Source organism: Salmo trutta, chromosome 15 (genome assembly GCF_901001165.1).
Source record: "Salmo trutta chromosome 15, fSalTru1.1, whole genome shotgun sequence".
Lineage (NCBI taxonomy): Eukaryota > Metazoa > Chordata > Actinopteri > Salmoniformes > Salmonidae > Salmo > Salmo trutta.
In genome coordinates, this window is record NC_042971.1 from 37876206 (window position 1) to 37894872 (window position 18667).

The 18667-nt window shown below is 40.5% G+C and overlaps 1 protein-coding gene across 2 annotated transcripts; it reads right to left on the reverse strand.

Moving 5' to 3' along the window:
• Positions 1-6450: 6450 nt before the first annotated feature.
• Positions 6451-9288, reverse strand: LOC115148948 (RNA-binding motif protein, X-linked 2). 2 transcript variants are annotated; one of them, XM_029691296.1, is made up of 6 exons: positions 9034-9288; positions 8511-8626; positions 8219-8270; positions 7877-8006; positions 7508-7694; positions 6451-7280 (listed from the first exon to the last, which is right to left on the reverse strand). In XM_029691296.1, the coding sequence occupies exons 1-6, from the start codon at positions 9036-9038 to the stop codon at positions 6640-6642; spliced, it is 1131 nt and encodes a 376-aa protein (XP_029547156.1). In that variant the 5' UTR covers positions 9039-9288; the 3' UTR covers positions 6451-6639. The 2 variants fall into 2 exon arrangements, with proteins under 2 accessions (XP_029547156.1, XP_029547157.1); XM_029691297.1 differs by lacking the exon at positions 8219-8270 and having other exon boundaries at positions 9034-9285.
• Between the last annotated feature and the right edge of the window lie 9379 nt (positions 9289-18667).

An 18667-nucleotide genomic window follows, 5' to 3' on the forward strand; every position in this document is an offset into this window, starting at 1 on the left:
GAGAGGTCCGGGTTTATAATGAATAAATTATAAGTTCTATTTGTGCAAACATCTTTTTAACTTTAAGGTTCTATCTGCAATCCAATCACAATGCTGGTTTGTCAATCAAAAATAATTGCATGTAAGGTGATATACTTATTGAGTCATAAAAGAGTAAGACATCGCAAAACAGTTCTGAGATCTGGGACTTGAAAAATACTACCATCTAAAAATGATATATTTTGCAGATAGAACCTTATAGTCCCAAGTTCTTGATTATTATATCATAGGTTCTTGTCCTCTTTTTGTTTTTTTTTCATCACTTTTTCAGAACAATGGCCATAATGTAAGGTAAAAACGAATAAATACAGGTGCATTAGAGCATGTTATAGGCACTTAGGAGAGGCATTACTTTTTTTGTCTTGTTCTATATCAATACGAAAACCTCCATGGAGGTTATTTCACTGAAATTACAAACTTACCAGATTTTATTGATTAATAACAAGTAGTTTACTGACCTTGTGTCAGAGACCAGAAAAAGATATCAGTTTACTCATTCAGAGCTAAGCTTTAGCAACGCTACTAGTTATCCGTAGGATATAGTGCATTTGTCATTTTGGGGAACTTTTGCTGTAACAAATGGGATGAACGTTAATTAAGAAAGAATAATTCACTACAAAACAGTTTTGAGATGTGTGAACTTTTTATGCTCAATATCTCAGAACTGCTTTGCGCAGATAGTCCCAAGGTCTCGAGGTGTCATGTCATATTTTAGATAGCATTATGTTCACTTCATGACTCAAGTCACATTTTATTGTGTGTGTGCGTTTGTGAATACTTCAATATTTGCCTGAAGATTAGGTTATTGTCAAAGTTTGTAAAGCACTGAGAAGGTTCTGGAGCAAGTACTACAGTACCACCACGGTTGGGATTATATATGCTGTGTTTTTCTCTGCATACACTCCTGACCAACAGAGAAAAGTATGGAGGAGGCACGCATTTGTAAATACACACATTTTCTTAATCGTTGAACCTGGTTTACCTTCAGTTATTTTATGCTCTGATATACTGTAATATGGGGGTAGTTTTCCTCTTGTGTCAGTCAACCCACCACAGCCTTACTTTTGTATGTATCCTAACAAGCATGCCCTGCGTTGGGAGGGCATCTCTGAGGACTAACTCAGACTGACTCAGACCAACCCTTAGTGTCTTGAACAGACTCTCGGTTTGAGTGGACTTCGGGGTAAAATCCTGTGACAGTGGGTAAAAATGGGCATCCCATAGTAGTCTAGCCATGTACCTTCGCCCTCATCTGGCATCATAGTAGCCAAACAAGTACCCACCTTTCCATGAAATACCTCTGACGTCGACCACGGATATGTCTGTAATCCAACAGTCCTCTCCTGCTCGCTCTCCTGATGTCCTACATGGGGGGAGGTATCCCCACTACTTGCCCACAAACCCCTGCAGTATACCCAGAAACACCCTCTGCCGATCACCACTACTCTCGTCTTTCTTATAAATATTTGAAATATGTAAATGTTGGATGACCATATTTTCTAAAAGATAGTATGAGGATGTTCTGTTCATTTGAGCGCTATTTATGTGTTGTACAGAGGTTTTGAGGTTATTTGGAGCTGTTGTAACTACCTGATATTCTGCTCTAGTGGTCAGTGTCCCTGCTTTACCCACTGCCTGGACAGACATTTCTGCCAACACAGTCCTCTGGGCAGCACAGTTCTGCAATCACTATGGTTTATCTGTAATGTCAGCAAGAAATGCTAACTGTGACGGTCATATTTTCCTATAATGGACTTTAAGCCTTTAATGCTGCGTCAGTTATCATGATCAGTTGCCATGAGTCATCGAGAACTGCAGTCATCTTTTTATATATTTTTTTAACCTTTATTTAATCAGAGAGTCATACTGAGACCAATGTCTCATTCACAGATTAGCCCTGAATTACAGAAAATACGCATATCAATACAAAATGCAAGCAGAAAGAAAAACATGGTCATAAAAACAAACACATACATCAGTAATAATAGTAAAGATGATCTGTTTGGCATTTCATTAATGTGTTGTTAATGGGGCAATAGGAGATCAAATCAGTGAAAACTAAGGCAGAGACACTGTCCACAAAATGAGATTTCAGGATTTTATGGTGCATTTGTTTCCACTTTGCAAATTGAAAACACCTTTAGGTCTTTTCACATGATTCAAACACAGAAAACCTGATTTTTAACATAGTTTCCCTTCCAAAATGTGGACATTATTTCATTCATATTGTAATTAATTATAGATCATAGAAATATTTAATAGAAATCTGGAAACACTGGACAGCTACTTTAAACATACGACGGCAGATAGAAATCCTTTGCAGGTACTGTCATATGAATACCAAGTCTTAGAAATGCTAATGAATACCTAGGTTGTCATTACAGTGGGTATCATAAGTATTCATCCCCCTTGGATGTATTTACAAAGTGGAATTGAAATGGATGTAATTGTGATTTTTTTTTTTGGTCATTATACTACACGAAATACTCAATGTCGAAGTGAAAATAATTATACAAATGAATAAACATTTTATTACTCAAATATAGTCGTTGCATAAGTATTCACCCCCTAAATTAGTTCAGGAGTAAAATTTGGCGTAATAAATTACATGGCTACACCTTCCTCTGTCCTCCATATGACATCTGTCAGGTCCCTCAGTCAAGTGTTGAATTTCAAGCACAGATTCAATTACAAAGACCAGGGAGCCTCATAAAGAAGGGCATTGATTGGTAGATGAGTAACAATAACAAATCAGAGATGGAATATCTCTTTAAGCATGGTCAAATTAATAATTATGCTGTGGATGATGTATTAAACCACCCAGACACAACAGTTGTCGTTCTGAACTGAGCTGGAGGACAGGAAGGAAACTGCTCAGGGATGTCACCATGAGGCCATTAGTGATTTTAAAACTGCTACAGAGATAAATGGCTGTGATGGGAGAAAGCAACTGAGGATGGATCAACAACATTCTAGTTACTCCACAATAATGACAGAGTGAAAAGGCTATAAATATACAGAATATTCCAAAACATGCATCCTGTGTGCAACAAAGCACTAAAGTTATACTGCGAGAAAATACGGCAAAGGAATATACTTTTTGGCCTAATTGCAAAGCCTTATGTTTGGGGCAAATCCAACACAACACATCACTGAGTAACTGCCTCCTTATTTTCAAGCATGGCAGCATCATGGTATGGGTAAGCTTGACATTGGCAAAAACTGGAATCTTAGAGGAAAACAGTTCAGTTTGCTTTCCACAAGACACTGGGAGACAAATGCACCTTTCAGCAGGGTAATAAACTACAACACAAGGCCAAATCTATACTGAAGTTGTTTACCAAGAAGACCGTTAATGTTCCTGAGTGACCAAGTGAAAGTTTGGACTTAAATCTGCTTGAAAATATATGGCAAGATTTCAAAATTGCTGTGTACCCCCAACACCTTGACACATTTTGAAAAGAATAATGGGCAAATATTGCACAATCCAAGTGTGAAGAGCTCTTAGAGACTAACCCAAGACTCACAGCTGTAATCACTGCCCAAAAGTGTTTCTAGCATGTATTGACTCGGGGTGAATACTTATCTAATTAAGGTACTATATATTATTTTTCATTACATTTTAAGAAATGCAAAAAATAAAAATCTCACTTAGGCATTTCAGAGTACCGTAATCTCCAGACTATTAAGCGCACCTGAATATAAGCCGCACCCACTGAATTAAAAAAATAAATACATTTTGAACATAAATAAGCCGCACATGCCTATAAGCCGCAGGTGCCTACCGTTACATTGAAACAAATGAACTTTACACAGGCTTTAACGAAACACGGCTTGTAACAAAAATAAATAGGCTTTAACGAAACACGGCTTGTAACAAAAAAAGAATAATTAGCAGTAAGCTTTAGTTGTCTTTTTGCACTGAGTCAATTCCTCACGCTGCTGTTTCCAACGTCTTATCAACTCATTAAGACCAAGCTCCCGTGCAGCAGCTCTATTTCCTTTTCCAACAGCCAGTTCAATCGCCTTCAACTTGAAAGCTGCATCATATGCATTTCTCCGTGTCTTTGCCATGATGAGGGTGACAAAATGAATACCGTAATCAGAATGATGGGAAGTTTGAGAGCGCTCGATTTAATCTAAACAGTAAACAAAAAAGTTGTTTGACCTTAACCCATTCGGCAATTTCATTGGTCTAATGAAAGCTTCATGCCGCCAAAAAAAAATTGAAAGCGGGAAAAATCCATATATTAGCCGCATCATTGTTTAAGCCGCGAGGTTCAAAGCCTGGGAAAAAAGTTTCGGCTTATAGTCCGGAATTTACGGTATGTTGTGTAGATCATTGACAAAAAAATAACAAATCCATTTTAATCCCACTAAAGCAATAAAATGTGAAGACATCCAAGGTGGCGGAATACTTATGATATCCACTGTACACTGAGTGTACAATATTCCTAATATTGAGTTGGACCCCCTTTTGCCCTCAGAACACTCAATTTGTCGGGGCATGGACACTATAAGGTGTCAAGCGTTCCACAGGGATACTGGCCCATGTCGACTCTAATGCTTCCCACAGTTGTGTCAAATTGGCTGGATGTCCTTTGGGTGGTGGACCATTATTTATGCACGCAGGAAATTGTTGAGCATGAAAAACCCAGCAGCGTTGACACACTCAAACCAGTGCACCTGGCACCTACTACCATACCGCATTGAAGCATTTTCATCCGCCTGTCAATCCATTATAATCATTCTACAACCCTGAAAAGTACACACGTTCTTGACATACCTCAGGGAAATACAACCCAAGTGTTTTAGATTCAGTACATTCATAGTAAACATGATGTCAAATACATCTTTTGTACAGCAGGCCCAATACTTCTCTCTTCCCGAGTCTTGCCAAATCCTGTGAGGTTTCTATAACAGATATATGGGTGCAATTTCTTATTTGTGATAGATACTCTTGACAACTTCTTTTCAACTCTGGATGGACTGCATCATCTGTGTCAGATTGTGGATTGAGATGTGATCATTACAGTTAATGATCAGAGCTTATTTTCTGTATTTAAGTTTGTTTTCTGTAAACAGGAAATAATGGGGGTTGATATTATCAGTGTTGTTAATTGTAATGGCAAAATATTTGTTCTGCTTGTGTGATGTGTTCCTATACAGTAGGAAACCTTTGAGGCTATATAGTGTGGAGTTTATAAACCAAGGTCAATATCTGGGTTGTTTACCTGAACTTTATTATCTCATCAGAGAATTTGTCAAAACCCAGTTAAATATGATGCTTGCATGATATTCAACTATATTGCATCACATAGTGCTAAATTGCACTAACTTCCATGCTCCAAAACTCCCCTTTCAATTGCAATTATGTCCCTAACTAAAAACAGATATATTTGGGACACCGCAATGCTCTCCTCTCCTTTTCTTCCCAGCCTGGCTAAGTGTCTGCTCATCTGGGGCCCAGGTCAAAGCAGAAATTGACCTCTGACCTCTACCTGGAATTCATAAAAACTGTCTAGTACATCACCACCTAGGCAACTAACATAGCATCAACTGGACTAGAGGATAGCATAGCGGATCTATTCATGCAGCCAGACAACAACGGTGGTGACTAAAATCACAGTGATTAAGTGAGTGTGGCTTGTCTTTTGCCTGGCCCCCCACTGGGAGAGTTTAGAGAGGATAAGGAACGGTTAACCCAGGGAGAGGGAGATTAACTCATATCTGTCTGAGGACAAAATGGTGGCTCGTCCTCTGTCTTTGTACCCCAGTTTGGTATTTTCATTGGAACCCTAGTGTGATGAGATTAAAAGAGCTGATTACATGTACTGTGTTTCAAATGCCAACGATCGACAGGCTCCTTCACACGCTTAACCTCTTGGTTGGAATTAAATTGTTTCTTTAATGGCTGATGATCACAGGCAGAATATGCTTTACCTCTTTCCCCTTTCATGTTTTGACACAAAGTGAATTTATTCATGGAATATATTTCTGTAGCAATGCTTTATTCTCTCTCGCTAGGTGATTAACTATGTTGATGTGGCTTTTAAACAATTTAGCGTGACGTTCAGTGATACGGATAAATTACAGTTAAAATCCTGTAAAGCAGGTATGGGCTAGTGATACCATGTAAATACTCTTTGTTTGATTAGAATTATTCATTTTCTAATTTTGTTGGTTCTTCACTGAATTACAAGTTGTGTAATGTTGTTTTGGACAGTCAATGTTATATCTTTGGAGGCTATTTCTCTTTCTTTTCACCCAAAATTACCTCTATTTTTGAAGCCAAGAGGAAGCTCCGATCTTGCGTTAGGTGTCTTTCACTTGAAATCCTATTACAAAAATAAAAATGTTATTTATATGGCATCTGTCTCACTCTTGTTTGAAAGCAAATCTCAAGTCTTCTCTACAAAAGCAATTGTCATTTTTATTTACAACAGTAAATCAGTAAGTAAAATTAAACAGTGTACATACAGCCGTTTAAAAGGTGGCAATCTATTGGAAATCCAGTTCCCATTTACTCTGCTGCTGATGTTGACTAAGCTGTTGTCGTGGAAACAGTATAGGACATCTTCTCATGGCATGTATTTTCTGTTACTTTCTCCTGTAGTCTCTCTCCCGACTGTGTGCTTCTCTGTGCTTACTGGACTGGTCTCTCTCTCTATTCCTATCACTGTCCCTATTTCTATCACTGTCCCTATTTCTATCACTGTCCCTGTCTTTCTCTCGCTCCTTGTCCCTTTTTCTATCACTGTCCCCGTCTTTCTCTCGCTCCCTGTCCCTATTTCTATCACTGTCCCTGTCTTTCCCGCTCTCCCTATTTCTATCATTGTCCCTCTCTCTTTCTCTCTCCTCCCTGCCTGTCCTCTTGCTCTCCAACTGCAGTCCTCCATCTCTCCTCTCCCCCATCTCATGTCTCCTCTTCTCATCCTCCCTGGACCTATCCCTCTCTCTGTCCTGTTGGTCTCCATGGCGATTTCGGAACCCTCCATCCTCCTGCCTGTGTGTGTCTTGGGGGTTCCGTGGTTCTGCCCCAGGCCTCTCTCCCCTGGACCTCAGCCGCTCCTCTGCCGCCCCCCGCTGGCTGTACTTGTCATAACCCAGGTCCTCTTTCTCCTTCTTCACCCTCACTGTCGGGGCAGGCCCAGGGGGAGTCTGGGCCAGCCTCTCCCTCTGCTCGCTCTCCTCCTTTAGGGCCTTCTTCTCCTTTTTATTTTTCTTCTTCTCTTTCTTGTCTGGGTTGTAAATGAAAGAAAAGATGGAGTGAGGTCAGGTAAGAGGAGATGATATGAACATGACAGACACCTATTTGAGACACACTGACAGCCAAGTTATCCTTCAATACTCGGCTGTACTCAGTGTCCTTGCCTTACAATTAAAGTCTACTTTAGTCAAAACAGCTCTGGGAGTGACAAGCAGCAGACATGTGCCATCTAAGCCTCCAGTAGTATCCCCTCCTCACCTTTCTTGGGCTTCTTCACTGGTACAGCATACTGTTCCTCTTCTTCGGACTCAGAGGATGAAGGGTCGGGTAGTTTAGGGGCACAGCCCTCCTCCCTCAGGCGCTTGGTGATATCGTCCATGTCCTCATTGTCTTTGGGAGGGCGGTAGTTCAGCACGTGGTCCACTCGGATGGTCCGCCCCTTTATCTAGATGTCAAGAGAGGGAGACAGACCATAACACAATGTAATGAGGTACAGTAATTTACAAGTATTTTGCCAGTAAAAGTGTTTGGAACATCTAACCTTCATTTATGCATGTTTACTGGTTTAGTCTCAAAATGTATTTCTCTCTTGTTCTCTCTCAGCTGGGAGTGATTACTGTTCATTACCTTGATCCCGTTTAAGTTTTCCACAGCCAGGATGGTGCTCCTCTGGTCCTCGTAGCAGCTGAAGCAGAAGCCTTTGGATTTACCCGTCTTCTTATCACGCACCAGGTTGATGTTGGCCATCTCTCCATACCTGCAGACACACATTCAGCAGGATAACTCAATCTAATGCAGAATGTTTTATTCAGAATGAAAAGGAGGAAGGTTCAGAGGGAAGAGTGGAAGATAAGGATGGAAAGATACATGCAATTGGATAAACAAGAGACAGAAAGAACAGGGGGAGAGAAAGGGGAATGTGAGTGAGAGATGGGAGATGGGAGGAAAGGGTATATGTATGGGCCTCACTGAGAGAAGACACAGACGATGTCACCTTCTGTCAGCTCATAAGGAAACCCACCTGCAGGTTACAGCAGAAACACTAAGGTAAAAAAAAAAGGCTTTTTACTCTGGTGGTGAGAGACTGGAGAGCAAGCCATTAACTGTGAATAAACAAGCCACTCATTTTCAGCCCCCAACTGGTGAGCTGCCAGTACACTCTAAACACCAACCTTGGCTGTTAGTATGGTGTGGATTTGTAATACAAGGGTTTGGATCAATTCTACTCAATCCCACGGGTGTCTCTGACACAGCCTCTTACCGATGAAGATCCAGGCACTGTCCTTGTACTCCGAGTGCCATGACACAGTCTCCTTGACCCCCAGTGAGGCCTCTCTCTCATTCAGCTCATTGATCAGCTTCACTTTGGTCAGGGGACTGCAGGGTGGGACGAGGGAGAGATGGACTAAATAAGTGTTTAACATGCAATAGAATACAGAATCTTCTCTCTGCTGAGCCTGTCTCTTTTCTTGACCATCCATGGCCAAGCTTTTTTTTTTTTACCCCATGAGTAACTACATACCATCTGACTAGTTAGCTAGCAGCTATTATGGTTAGTATGGTGTATTTATATAATTTTAACATTAGTAACAGTAGCAAATTATTAGCAAGACAACGTTAGCCATGTTGACTGATGTCCAAGTACAGTTAGTGGCTGGCTAGTTAGTTAGCTAGATCTCTTCACATGATCACTATTAACGTTACACCTACGCGAGTAACTATATAATAGTTTTGTATCGACTATTAACAAATTGTACGGCACATAATCAGTCACTTATACTCACTTCATTATTAAGTGATCTTCATGAACGTAAACGCGATTCTGACTTTAAAATGGAGATCCCGTTTGTCACTACTTTAGTTAGCTACCACAGTCACAAAGTCAACATTGGCTATATCGTACATATTAACAAAAAAACATACCAAAAAAAAAAAGCTTTTTGGTCATAATTTAAGGTTAAAGTTTGGCATAAGTTTAGCAGTGGGGTTAGTGTTAGGTTTAAAACCAGATTTTAAGAAGAGAAATTGTAGAAATAGGCGGGGTTTAGCCATTATGACTTTCTGGCTGGGGTAACAAGTGACAACCGGAGATACCCGAACAACTTCCGTTTTCGACGCATCAGACTAAGCGGAGGGGATTGTGGGAGGTGTAGTTCAAAGGCATGTTCCCATCTCAGTAGACAAACCTCAGACAAACTTGTAAGTACGAACAAAATCTTTCTTCCATGAGTACCGCCGAAAAAAAATGCATTTTAATATGTTATCCAATTCCAAGAGTATTTTTTGATTCAGCAAAAGTTTGCTTCAATGATAATGCATTGGCCCACACTTGTATTATCTGTTCTCTTTATGAAATCGGCTTTTATAGTACCATCATCCCTCATATTCGTGAGTGTAATTGTATTGCCTAGTTGTAAAATATGGATGTATTTATCCTATAAATAAGTGCTTATATGACAAGGAAGTGCCCATGAATGAATAATCATTCAACCATTGTTTCATTTATTTGAACTAACAAACACTCAAACAATACCTACCTCATATAAAGGTTTTCTCAATATGTTGCCACTATGGTACTGTAAGTGACAACAATAAAGCAATTCTTCATTGACACAAAGAGAGTTAATCATTTGGAGATGATGCAAAATATGGGCAATAAAACACAACACACATTTCCCATGTACCTTCTGCATGGAGGTAATAACACACACTACTTTCATGAGAAATGACTTTGTCAAAAAAAGTTGTTCATATGATCACTGACATCAGAGAACAACCATTTGTACACAAAACAAGCTGTTCCACTTCAAAACACCTACACCTACTTACACCTCTCAACAGTGGTGTAAAGTACTTAAGTAAAAATACTTTAAAGTACTACTTAAGTAGTTTTTTGGGGTATCTGTTCTTTACTTTACTATTTACATTTTTGCCTACTTTTACTTCTACTTCACTACATTCCTAAAGAAAATAATGTACTTTTTACTCCATACATTTTTAAAAAGTACTCGTTACACCCAAAAGTACTCGTTACATTTTGACAGGACAATGGTCAAATTCACGTACTTATCAAGAGACCATCCCTGGTCATCCCTACTGCCTCTGATCTGGTGGACTCACTAAACATAAAAAATTATGTGTAAATTATGTCTGAGTGTTGGAGATTGCCCCTGGCTATCTGTAAATAAATAAAAACAAGAACATTGTGCCGTCTGGTTTGCTTAATAATATAAAGAATTTAAAATTATTTATACTTTACTTTTAATACTTAGTGCCTTCGGAAAGTATTCAGACCCCTTGACTTTTTCCACATTTTGTTACGTTACCGCCATATTATTTTTCTACAACTTGATTGGAGTCCACCTATGGTAAATTTAATTGATTGGACATAATTTGGAAAGGCCTGTCTATATAAGGTCCCACAGTTGACAGTGCATGTCAGAGCAAAAACCAAGCCATGAGGTCGAAGGAATTGTTAGTAGAGCTCCGAGACAGTATTGTGTCGAGGCACAGATCTAGGGAAGGGTACCAAAAATGTCTGCAGCATTGAAGGTCCCCAAGAACACTGTGGCCTCCATCATTTTTAAATGGAAGAAGTTTAGAATCACCAAGGCTCTTTCTATAGCTGGCCGCCTGGCCAAACTGAGCAATCAGGGGAGAAGGGCCTTGATCAGGGAGGTGACCAAGAACCCAATGGTCACTCGGACAGAGCTCTAGAGTTCCTCTGTGGAGACGGGAGAAACTTCCAGAAGGGCAACCATCTCTGCAGCAGTCCACCAAACAGGCCTTTATGGTAGAGTGGCCAGACGGAAGCCACTCCTCAGTAAAAGGCACATGACAGCCCGCTTAGAGTTTGCCAAAAGGCACCTAAAGACTGTCACACCATGAGAAATAAGATTCTCTGGTCTGATGAAACCAAGATTGAACACTTTCGCTTGAATGCCAAGCGTTACATCTGGAGGAAACCTGGTACCATCCCTACGGTGAAGCATGGTGGTGGCAGCATCATGCTGTGGGGATGTTTTTCAGCGGCAGCGACTGGGACACTAGTCAGGATTGAGGCAAAGATGAACAGAGCAAAGTACAGAGAGATCCTTGATGAAAACCTGCTCCAGAGAGCTCAACAGCTCAGACTGGGGAGAAGGTTCACCTTCGGGTCTGAATACTTACATAAATGTTTTTTATTTGCAAACATTTCTAAAAACCTATTTTTGCTGTGTCATTGTGGGGTATTGTGTGTAGATTGATGAGGGAAAAAACAATTTACTCAATTTTCGAATAAGACTAACTTAACAAAATGTGGAAAAAATCAAGGGGTCTGAAAACTTTCCGAAGGCCGTGTATTTTTGATACTTAAATATATTTCAAACCAAATACTTTTAGACTTTTACTCGGGTAGTATTTTACTGGGTGACTTTCACTTTTACTTTAGTAATTTTCTGTTAAGATATCTTTACTTTTACTCAAGTATTACAAATGAGTACTTTTTCCACCACTGCTTCTCAGACACACATAGACAACGGGCTCGTTTAAGTGCTAAGGTGAAAGCAACCGAATGTAGACAAAAGTCGAGGAGTTAAGTCGGGGGACGTGCATCTGGGACAGCCTAAAGTCTGACACTAACCGGGTTTCCATCCAACCTTTTAATGCGAGTAAAGTACATGTCGGAAAAAAAACATTTAATGACAGGACTGATGGAAACAGAACATTTGTCGGTAAACTGTACAGCTAGACAAAGTGGGATATTTTTTGTCAGGAAAATTAATTATGCGAGAAATGTCGGTGGAAACGCTTTTATGCGCAAATATTGATATAATAACTATCATATCGAAGTCCCGCGATAACATGTTGTGTGATTCTCCCACTAGGACTAGTCGGGAAAACGTACAGTGTCAATACCAGAGTGGGCAAATTCGCTATTTAACGCCAAAAAATTTGCGAGAAAACCATCATTACAGTTGAAAATGTGATGGAAACCCATTTAACTTTTATTTTTTATTCGGTACATTCGAATTTAACTGCTAAAGTATTTATATGTGGTGCACTACATCATCACGCACAGCTTTTTATCTGCAACAAGTCAATTTGATGGAAACATCTCTGGTGGGAAAAGGTGCATCTTTTTTTAATGCAGATTTTAGAATATTTGCATGAAAATCTGTCACCAATTAGGTGGAAACCTAGCTACTGATGTTGTTTTCCAACAGCAAGGCTCAGTGCAACATGGCGGTGTTGTCATTGTTTATAAAAGTTTTTCTTTATAATGTTGAAATAAACATGTCTCCAACCTAATAAATCCCAATAATAAAAAATAAATAATATATCAAAACTCAAACTGAAAATATATATGTTTGTACATTGTACACTCAATTGGTGAGAGAGACTCAAATATCACAGTAATTTGTACATATCCACTGTATACATGAATTGCAGCAAAGTTTGCTCCTGTTTCAGTCACGTCATTGGTCACGTTCGCGTGGGTTAGGCAAAAACATCCTAATGATTGGTTGACAATAGAGCCTCCCACAATACAGGCATGGCTGCTCTGGGAACATACATTTTAATGTTGCAGGGAGGTTCTGAGGACGTTTTACTATGGTTCCCTAAAAGTATTCCTGTGAGGTTTTATTAAGGATCTGAGAACAGAAATTCTAGGTTATTTTATTTTAATTAAAACTTTCACTGAATGTTTCAATAAGACTTTTAATAACACTGCTAGCTTAGTTTAACTGTTTTGATCTCCAAGCACAGATAGGACACATTAATTTGCTTAGGCATTAATCATGCAAACACTGTGGCACTGTGTCAATGACATTTAAAGCTATGATCTTCTGTTCTCTATCCACCATGATGCCATGTTTTTTTTACTCATACAAAGCTGTTCATTCTAGTTTATTCAAACAGACCCCATTTCAAAGGAAACAAGCACTTAGTAAGATCAGGTGTGGCCAATTATTGGGTTTTAATGGAAAATATTTTTAGTGTTCTGAAAAAATGTAACCATGTGTAAACCTACAGAAAACGTTATGCTGAAGTACTGAAATTCCCACAGGAGAACATTGTTTCTTAACATTCTCGGAACAATTTGATGACATTCCCAATGCCAATCCAGTTGGAAAATGTTCCTAGAACATTACCAAAAAATTTAATTAAATGTAGCCAAGTTTGAACTTTTAGGAAACGTTCTGTTAAAGTAATGAAATACCAAAAAAATAACATTATTTTGTCAAGTTCCTTAAATGTACTGAGAATGTTCCAAAGCCAAGTAACCATCCTGCACCATTCCCAGAACAATCACGCTGTAAGAAACATATAGCGCTCAGAGCATTATGTGCTAGCTGGGTGGGAATGCAGAGGGACAAAGTACATACTTTGCAGAGATAATATCAATTAGGTTAATAGAGGAAACAGAGGAAAAACAGCAAATAGGTTTCATGATGTCTCCACATCCATTATCTCACTCTGTTATTTTTCCACTTTTGGTTGTTTTTGTCAGTTGGTTGCTGTTGCCAGACGTGTGACTTGAACCGTTTCTACCAGAAATGGAGAAAGCTCTAAGCTGCCACAGTAAGTGTCCAAATTGTTTAAGTCATTTACAAGGTGGTTGAGGCAGAAAGCGATGCAGTGTGGCCCTGTTCAGTGGTGACCGGGGGAAGGTGGGGTCCAGGCTCAGGGTATCGTCCACAGATATAACAGTATAAGTGTACGCAGTATACGCAGCTCTGTCTGACATCTCTCACTAGCCTCTAACACAGCTGTGTTCTTGAACCTGTCCTTAACGGAGATGAGTGCCCCGATCTTCAGCCACACCTCCCTCTGCCAGCAGGCGTACACCAGAGGGTTGATGAAGGAGTTGGACAGCCCCAGCAGCTACAGGTCGTTCTCCAGCACCTTGTACAACTCACAGCCCTCACACAGCACCTGCACCACACACACCACAAAGGGCACCAGCAGATGGTGAAACATCCCATCAGCAGAGCCACGGTCCTCAGGGCCTTGACGTGGCCCCAGTAGTGGCTGCGCTGTGGAAGCCTTTAGCTGGCCTGACGGATCTGCATCTGGTGGCCGCAGGCAATCTTCAGGATGTCCAGGTAGAAGTAGGTGAAGACAGAGAGGATGGGGAAGAAGCCAGCACAGAACACCACAATGAAGCCCCTAGGACAGATGACAGAGAAGAAGGTGCAAAGGCTGCTACTGTCTAAGTTTCTCTGCTGTAGCTGCCGTGCCATGCCTACAGAGCAGAGGAGAATAATAAACATACTATATACTACTATATTTATAGTATTTCGATTATTAATATAAAAATATATCATGTTCATTATCCAGTTGATCAAGAATTCACAAATTGAGTCTGTTCATCCCCTGAATTGAAATGAAACCCTGTTGTTAGGGACATCAGGGTATCTGGCAGGGCCAGGTTGATAAAGAAGCACCAGCTCTGACTGCCCTTCCTGCACATTAGCTGAAACAGAGCAGCAGCCACCAGCAGGTTGGTTGAGATAATGAGGAGACAGGCCACACTCAGGACCCATCCCATAATTTCTGGTGTCATTGAGGTGTAGACAACAGGGGTTGGTATAGGTCTCACACCAGGCATCATGGCCGTGAGGTTGCCACCCAACTCTCCTATCCAGCATGTCTTATTGTAAGCTGCCATTGAGTCGTTTACAAGCTCTAAGTCCTTTATATCTGTGAGATCCCCACCCCCTCAAAACAAATAAATTATATCCACCAACATCCACTCCTGCTGTGGTATATTGATATTTGAATCCAAAGACCCTTTTCCTATTTGTATTGACTTCTGTAAATGTTTCTTGTTAATATCTTTCTCTGCCAAACTCCTTGTAAAACAATGATAAACGGTGCTGTTAATTAAAAAGTTATAATGTAAAAAAAGGTAGAACATTCAGAGGGTACTCATCCACTCCTGATGTGCCTTTGCTCCTGAGAGGGAAAAGTATTTCCTCGCCTCTCTCGTCTGCAGCTGTGGTTCCTCTGCATCTGACTCTTGTCCAGCCTGCTATCTGGCTGTCATCCCAGTCCCCTTGAAAAGTCCCTGGTGCAGACATCCGGGATGATGGGGCCATTTTCCACAAGGGTTCACCACCACTGAATCTGGGTTAATGACAGTAGTATGCAGTATAAACATAATCTGACAATACACTAAGATAGATCCGCTTTTGATGCCATCTGTATCTTCATCATTAAGTCGTTTGTGTTTTTTTTAAGCCCCGTTCATTGAATTCAATGAGTAGGGCAGTAAGGTAAGAGAGAAAGAGTTTTCTGTGGCGTGTCTCTTGGGAAGACCCATCTGTAGGCATATATGTGAGTCCTTTAGAAAACACAAGGAAGAAAAAAAATCCAGATAGAGACACGGAAGATAAAACAACCATCTACTCCCACTTACTAGAATCAATAAAGAGTATCTGCTCTCTTGGCTCCTCTAGTGTCTAAGGTGAGTCCTAGCAAAAATAATATAATAGAAGGAATTTTCATCTTGAGAAGCCACTTAATCTTGGCACACAACACTGCACGATCACAGTGCTGTACAAAATGTGCTGTGACTAACCACTGTACCTATTGGTCGTTATGGCTAAGGGTTTTCTGTATGTATTTACACAGCTCTAGACAAACAGAGGCAAAATACATGATAGGGAGAGAAGGAGAGATAGGGAGAGAGTTTATATTTGCCAGACAGGATGACATGAATCTCTGTTATCAGTCAACTACTTCCGTTTTACGTATGGGAAACATTTCATTGGGTGACATAACTTACTACCCTGCACAAATTACTACCCAACTTCCTCATAAGAGTATGCATTTACAGTTGAAGTCGAAAGTTTACATACACTTAAGTTGGAGTCATTAAAACTCGTTTTTCAACCACTCCACAAATTTCTTGTTAACAAACTATATTTTTGGCAAGTCGGTTAGGACATCTACTTTGTGCATGACACAAGTCATTTTTCCAACAATTGTTTACAGACAGAGTATTTCACTTATAATTCACTGTATCACAATTCCAGTGGGTAAGAAGTTTACATACACGAAGCTGACTAGGCCTTTAAACAGCTTGGAAAATTCCAGAGAATTATGCCATGGCTTTAGAAGCTTCTGATAGGCTAATTAACATCATTTGAGTCAATTGGAGGTGTACCCATGGATGTATTTCAAGGCCTACCTTCAAACTCAGTGCCTCTTTGCTTGACATCATGGGAAAATCAAAAGAAATCAGCCAAGACCTCAGAAAAAAAATTGTAGACCTCCACAAGTCTGGTTCATCATTGGGAGTAATGTCCAAACGCCTGAAGGTACCACATTCATCTGTACAAACAATAGTACGCAAGTATAAACACCATGGGGCCACGCATCTGTCATACTGCTCAGGAAGGAGATGCGTTCTGTCTCCTAGAGATGAACGTACTTTGGTGTGAAAAGTGCAAATGAATCCCAGAACAACAGCAAAGGACCTTGTGAAGATGCTGGAGGAAACAGGTACAAAAGTATCTATATCCACAGTAAAACGAGTCCTATATTGAAATAACCTGAAAGGCCACTCAGCAAGGAAGAAGCCACTGCTCCAAAATCGCCATAAAAAAGCCAGACTACGGTTTGCAACTGCACATGGGGACAAAGATCGTACTTTTTGGAGAAATGTCCTCTGATCTGATGAAACAAAAATAGAACTGTTTGGCCATAATGACCATCGTTATGTTTGGAGAGAAAAGTGGGAGGCTTGCAAGCTGAGGAACACCATCCCAACCGTGAAGCACAGGGGTGGCAGCATCATGTTGTGGGGGTGCTTTGCTGCTGGAGGAACTGGTGCACTTCACAAAATAGAAGGCATCATGAGGATGGAAAATGATGTGGATATATTGAAGCAACATCTCAAGACATCAGTCAGGAAGTTAAAGCTTGGTCGCAAATGGGTCTTCCAAATGGACAATGACCCCAAGCATACTTCCAAAGTTGTGGCAAAATGGCTTAAGGACAACAAAGTCAAGGTATTGGAGTGGCCATCACAAAGCCCTGACCTCAATCCTATATAAAATTTGTGGGCAGGACTAAAAAAGTTTGTGCGAGCAAGGAGGCCTACAAACCTGACTCAGTTACTGTCACGACTTCCGCCGAAGTCGGTCCCTCTCCTTGTTCGGGCGGCGTTCGGCAGTCGACGTCACCGGCCTTCTAGCCATCGCCGAACCACTTTTCATTTTCCATTTGTTTTGTCCTTGTCTTACACACCTGGTTTCAATCCCCCAATTACTTGTTCATTATTTAACCCTCTGTTCCCCCATGTTTGTTTGTGAGTGATTGTTTATTGTAGTGCGGTCCGTTATTGTGGCCTTGTATTTATTTGACGTGTATTGTTGTTATTGTTGAGTAAATTGTGTACATTACTCATATCTGCTGTCCTGCGCCTGACTCATCTACACCAGCTACACACAGACGCATTACAGTTACACCAGCTCTGTCAGGAGGAATGGGCCAAAATTCACCCAACTTATTGTGGGAAGCTTGTGGAAGGCTACCCGAAACGTTTGACCCAAGTTACACAATTTAAAAGCCAATGCTACCAAATACTAATTGAGTGTATGTAAACTTCTGACCCAATGGGAATGTGATGAAAGAAATAAAAGCTGAAATAAATCATTCTCTTTACTATTATTCTGACATTTCACATTCTTAAAAAATAAAGTAGTGATCCTAACTGACCTAAGACAGAGAATTTTTACTCTGATTAAATGTCAGGAATTGTGAAAAACTGAGTTTAAATGTATTTGGCAAAGGTGTATGTAAACTTCTGACTTCAACTGTACATGTCTCTCTTCTCTCTCTTTCTGTAACTATTTCTCAACTCCCTCCTCTCTCACACCCTCAGCCACAACAACCCAACCAGGTCAGTCTAAACAGTATCACCAGGTTCACATCAAGTACACAGTGATCTTTTCATGTAGAGCAAAGATCCTCTTTTTATCACAGAGGGGGGAAAAACCTCTGGCTCCCACAGAGATACAATGTGGGAATGTTATTCATCCCTACTAGACCTTTCAGTGCCATTCAAAACTTCTGTTGGTCAGCAGTAATTGTGCCCACTGCCCCTGTACCAGTAGGAATTCTCCCCGTTTACACCTAGCACTGCCCACTCCTCACCTACGGGTTCTCAACCCCCCCATGCCCCGGCTAGAAACTTCTTGAAGGTGTTGTTATTCTTTGAATAGACTACAGTACCTCCTGTCTTGGGCTTGAACTTTGAAGTTGAACGCTGAAGTTGAGAATCGTTTGGACTGTGAATTAAAGATGTCTTTAAAGAGACGGCTGCTGTCCATGTTGTTGGGCTGTGTCTACTGCGTGGCTTCGCTCTTCTGCTTGAACCCCAACAACTGTGTCTCCATCAGCACCCGGTGAGTCTGTGTGAGT

Excerpts from the sequence above, each read along its gene's own strand:
- LOC115148948 (XM_029691296.1), bottom strand. Across the intron at positions 7,695-7,876 it reads AAAACTTAAACGGGATCAAG|ATAAAGGGGCGGACCATCCG; the intron begins GTAATGAACAGT and ends CTTGACATCTAG. Across the intron at positions 7,281-7,507 it reads AGTGAAGAAGCCCAAGAAAG|ACAAGAAAGAGAAGAAGAAA; the intron begins GTGAGGAGGGGA and ends TTTACAACCCAG.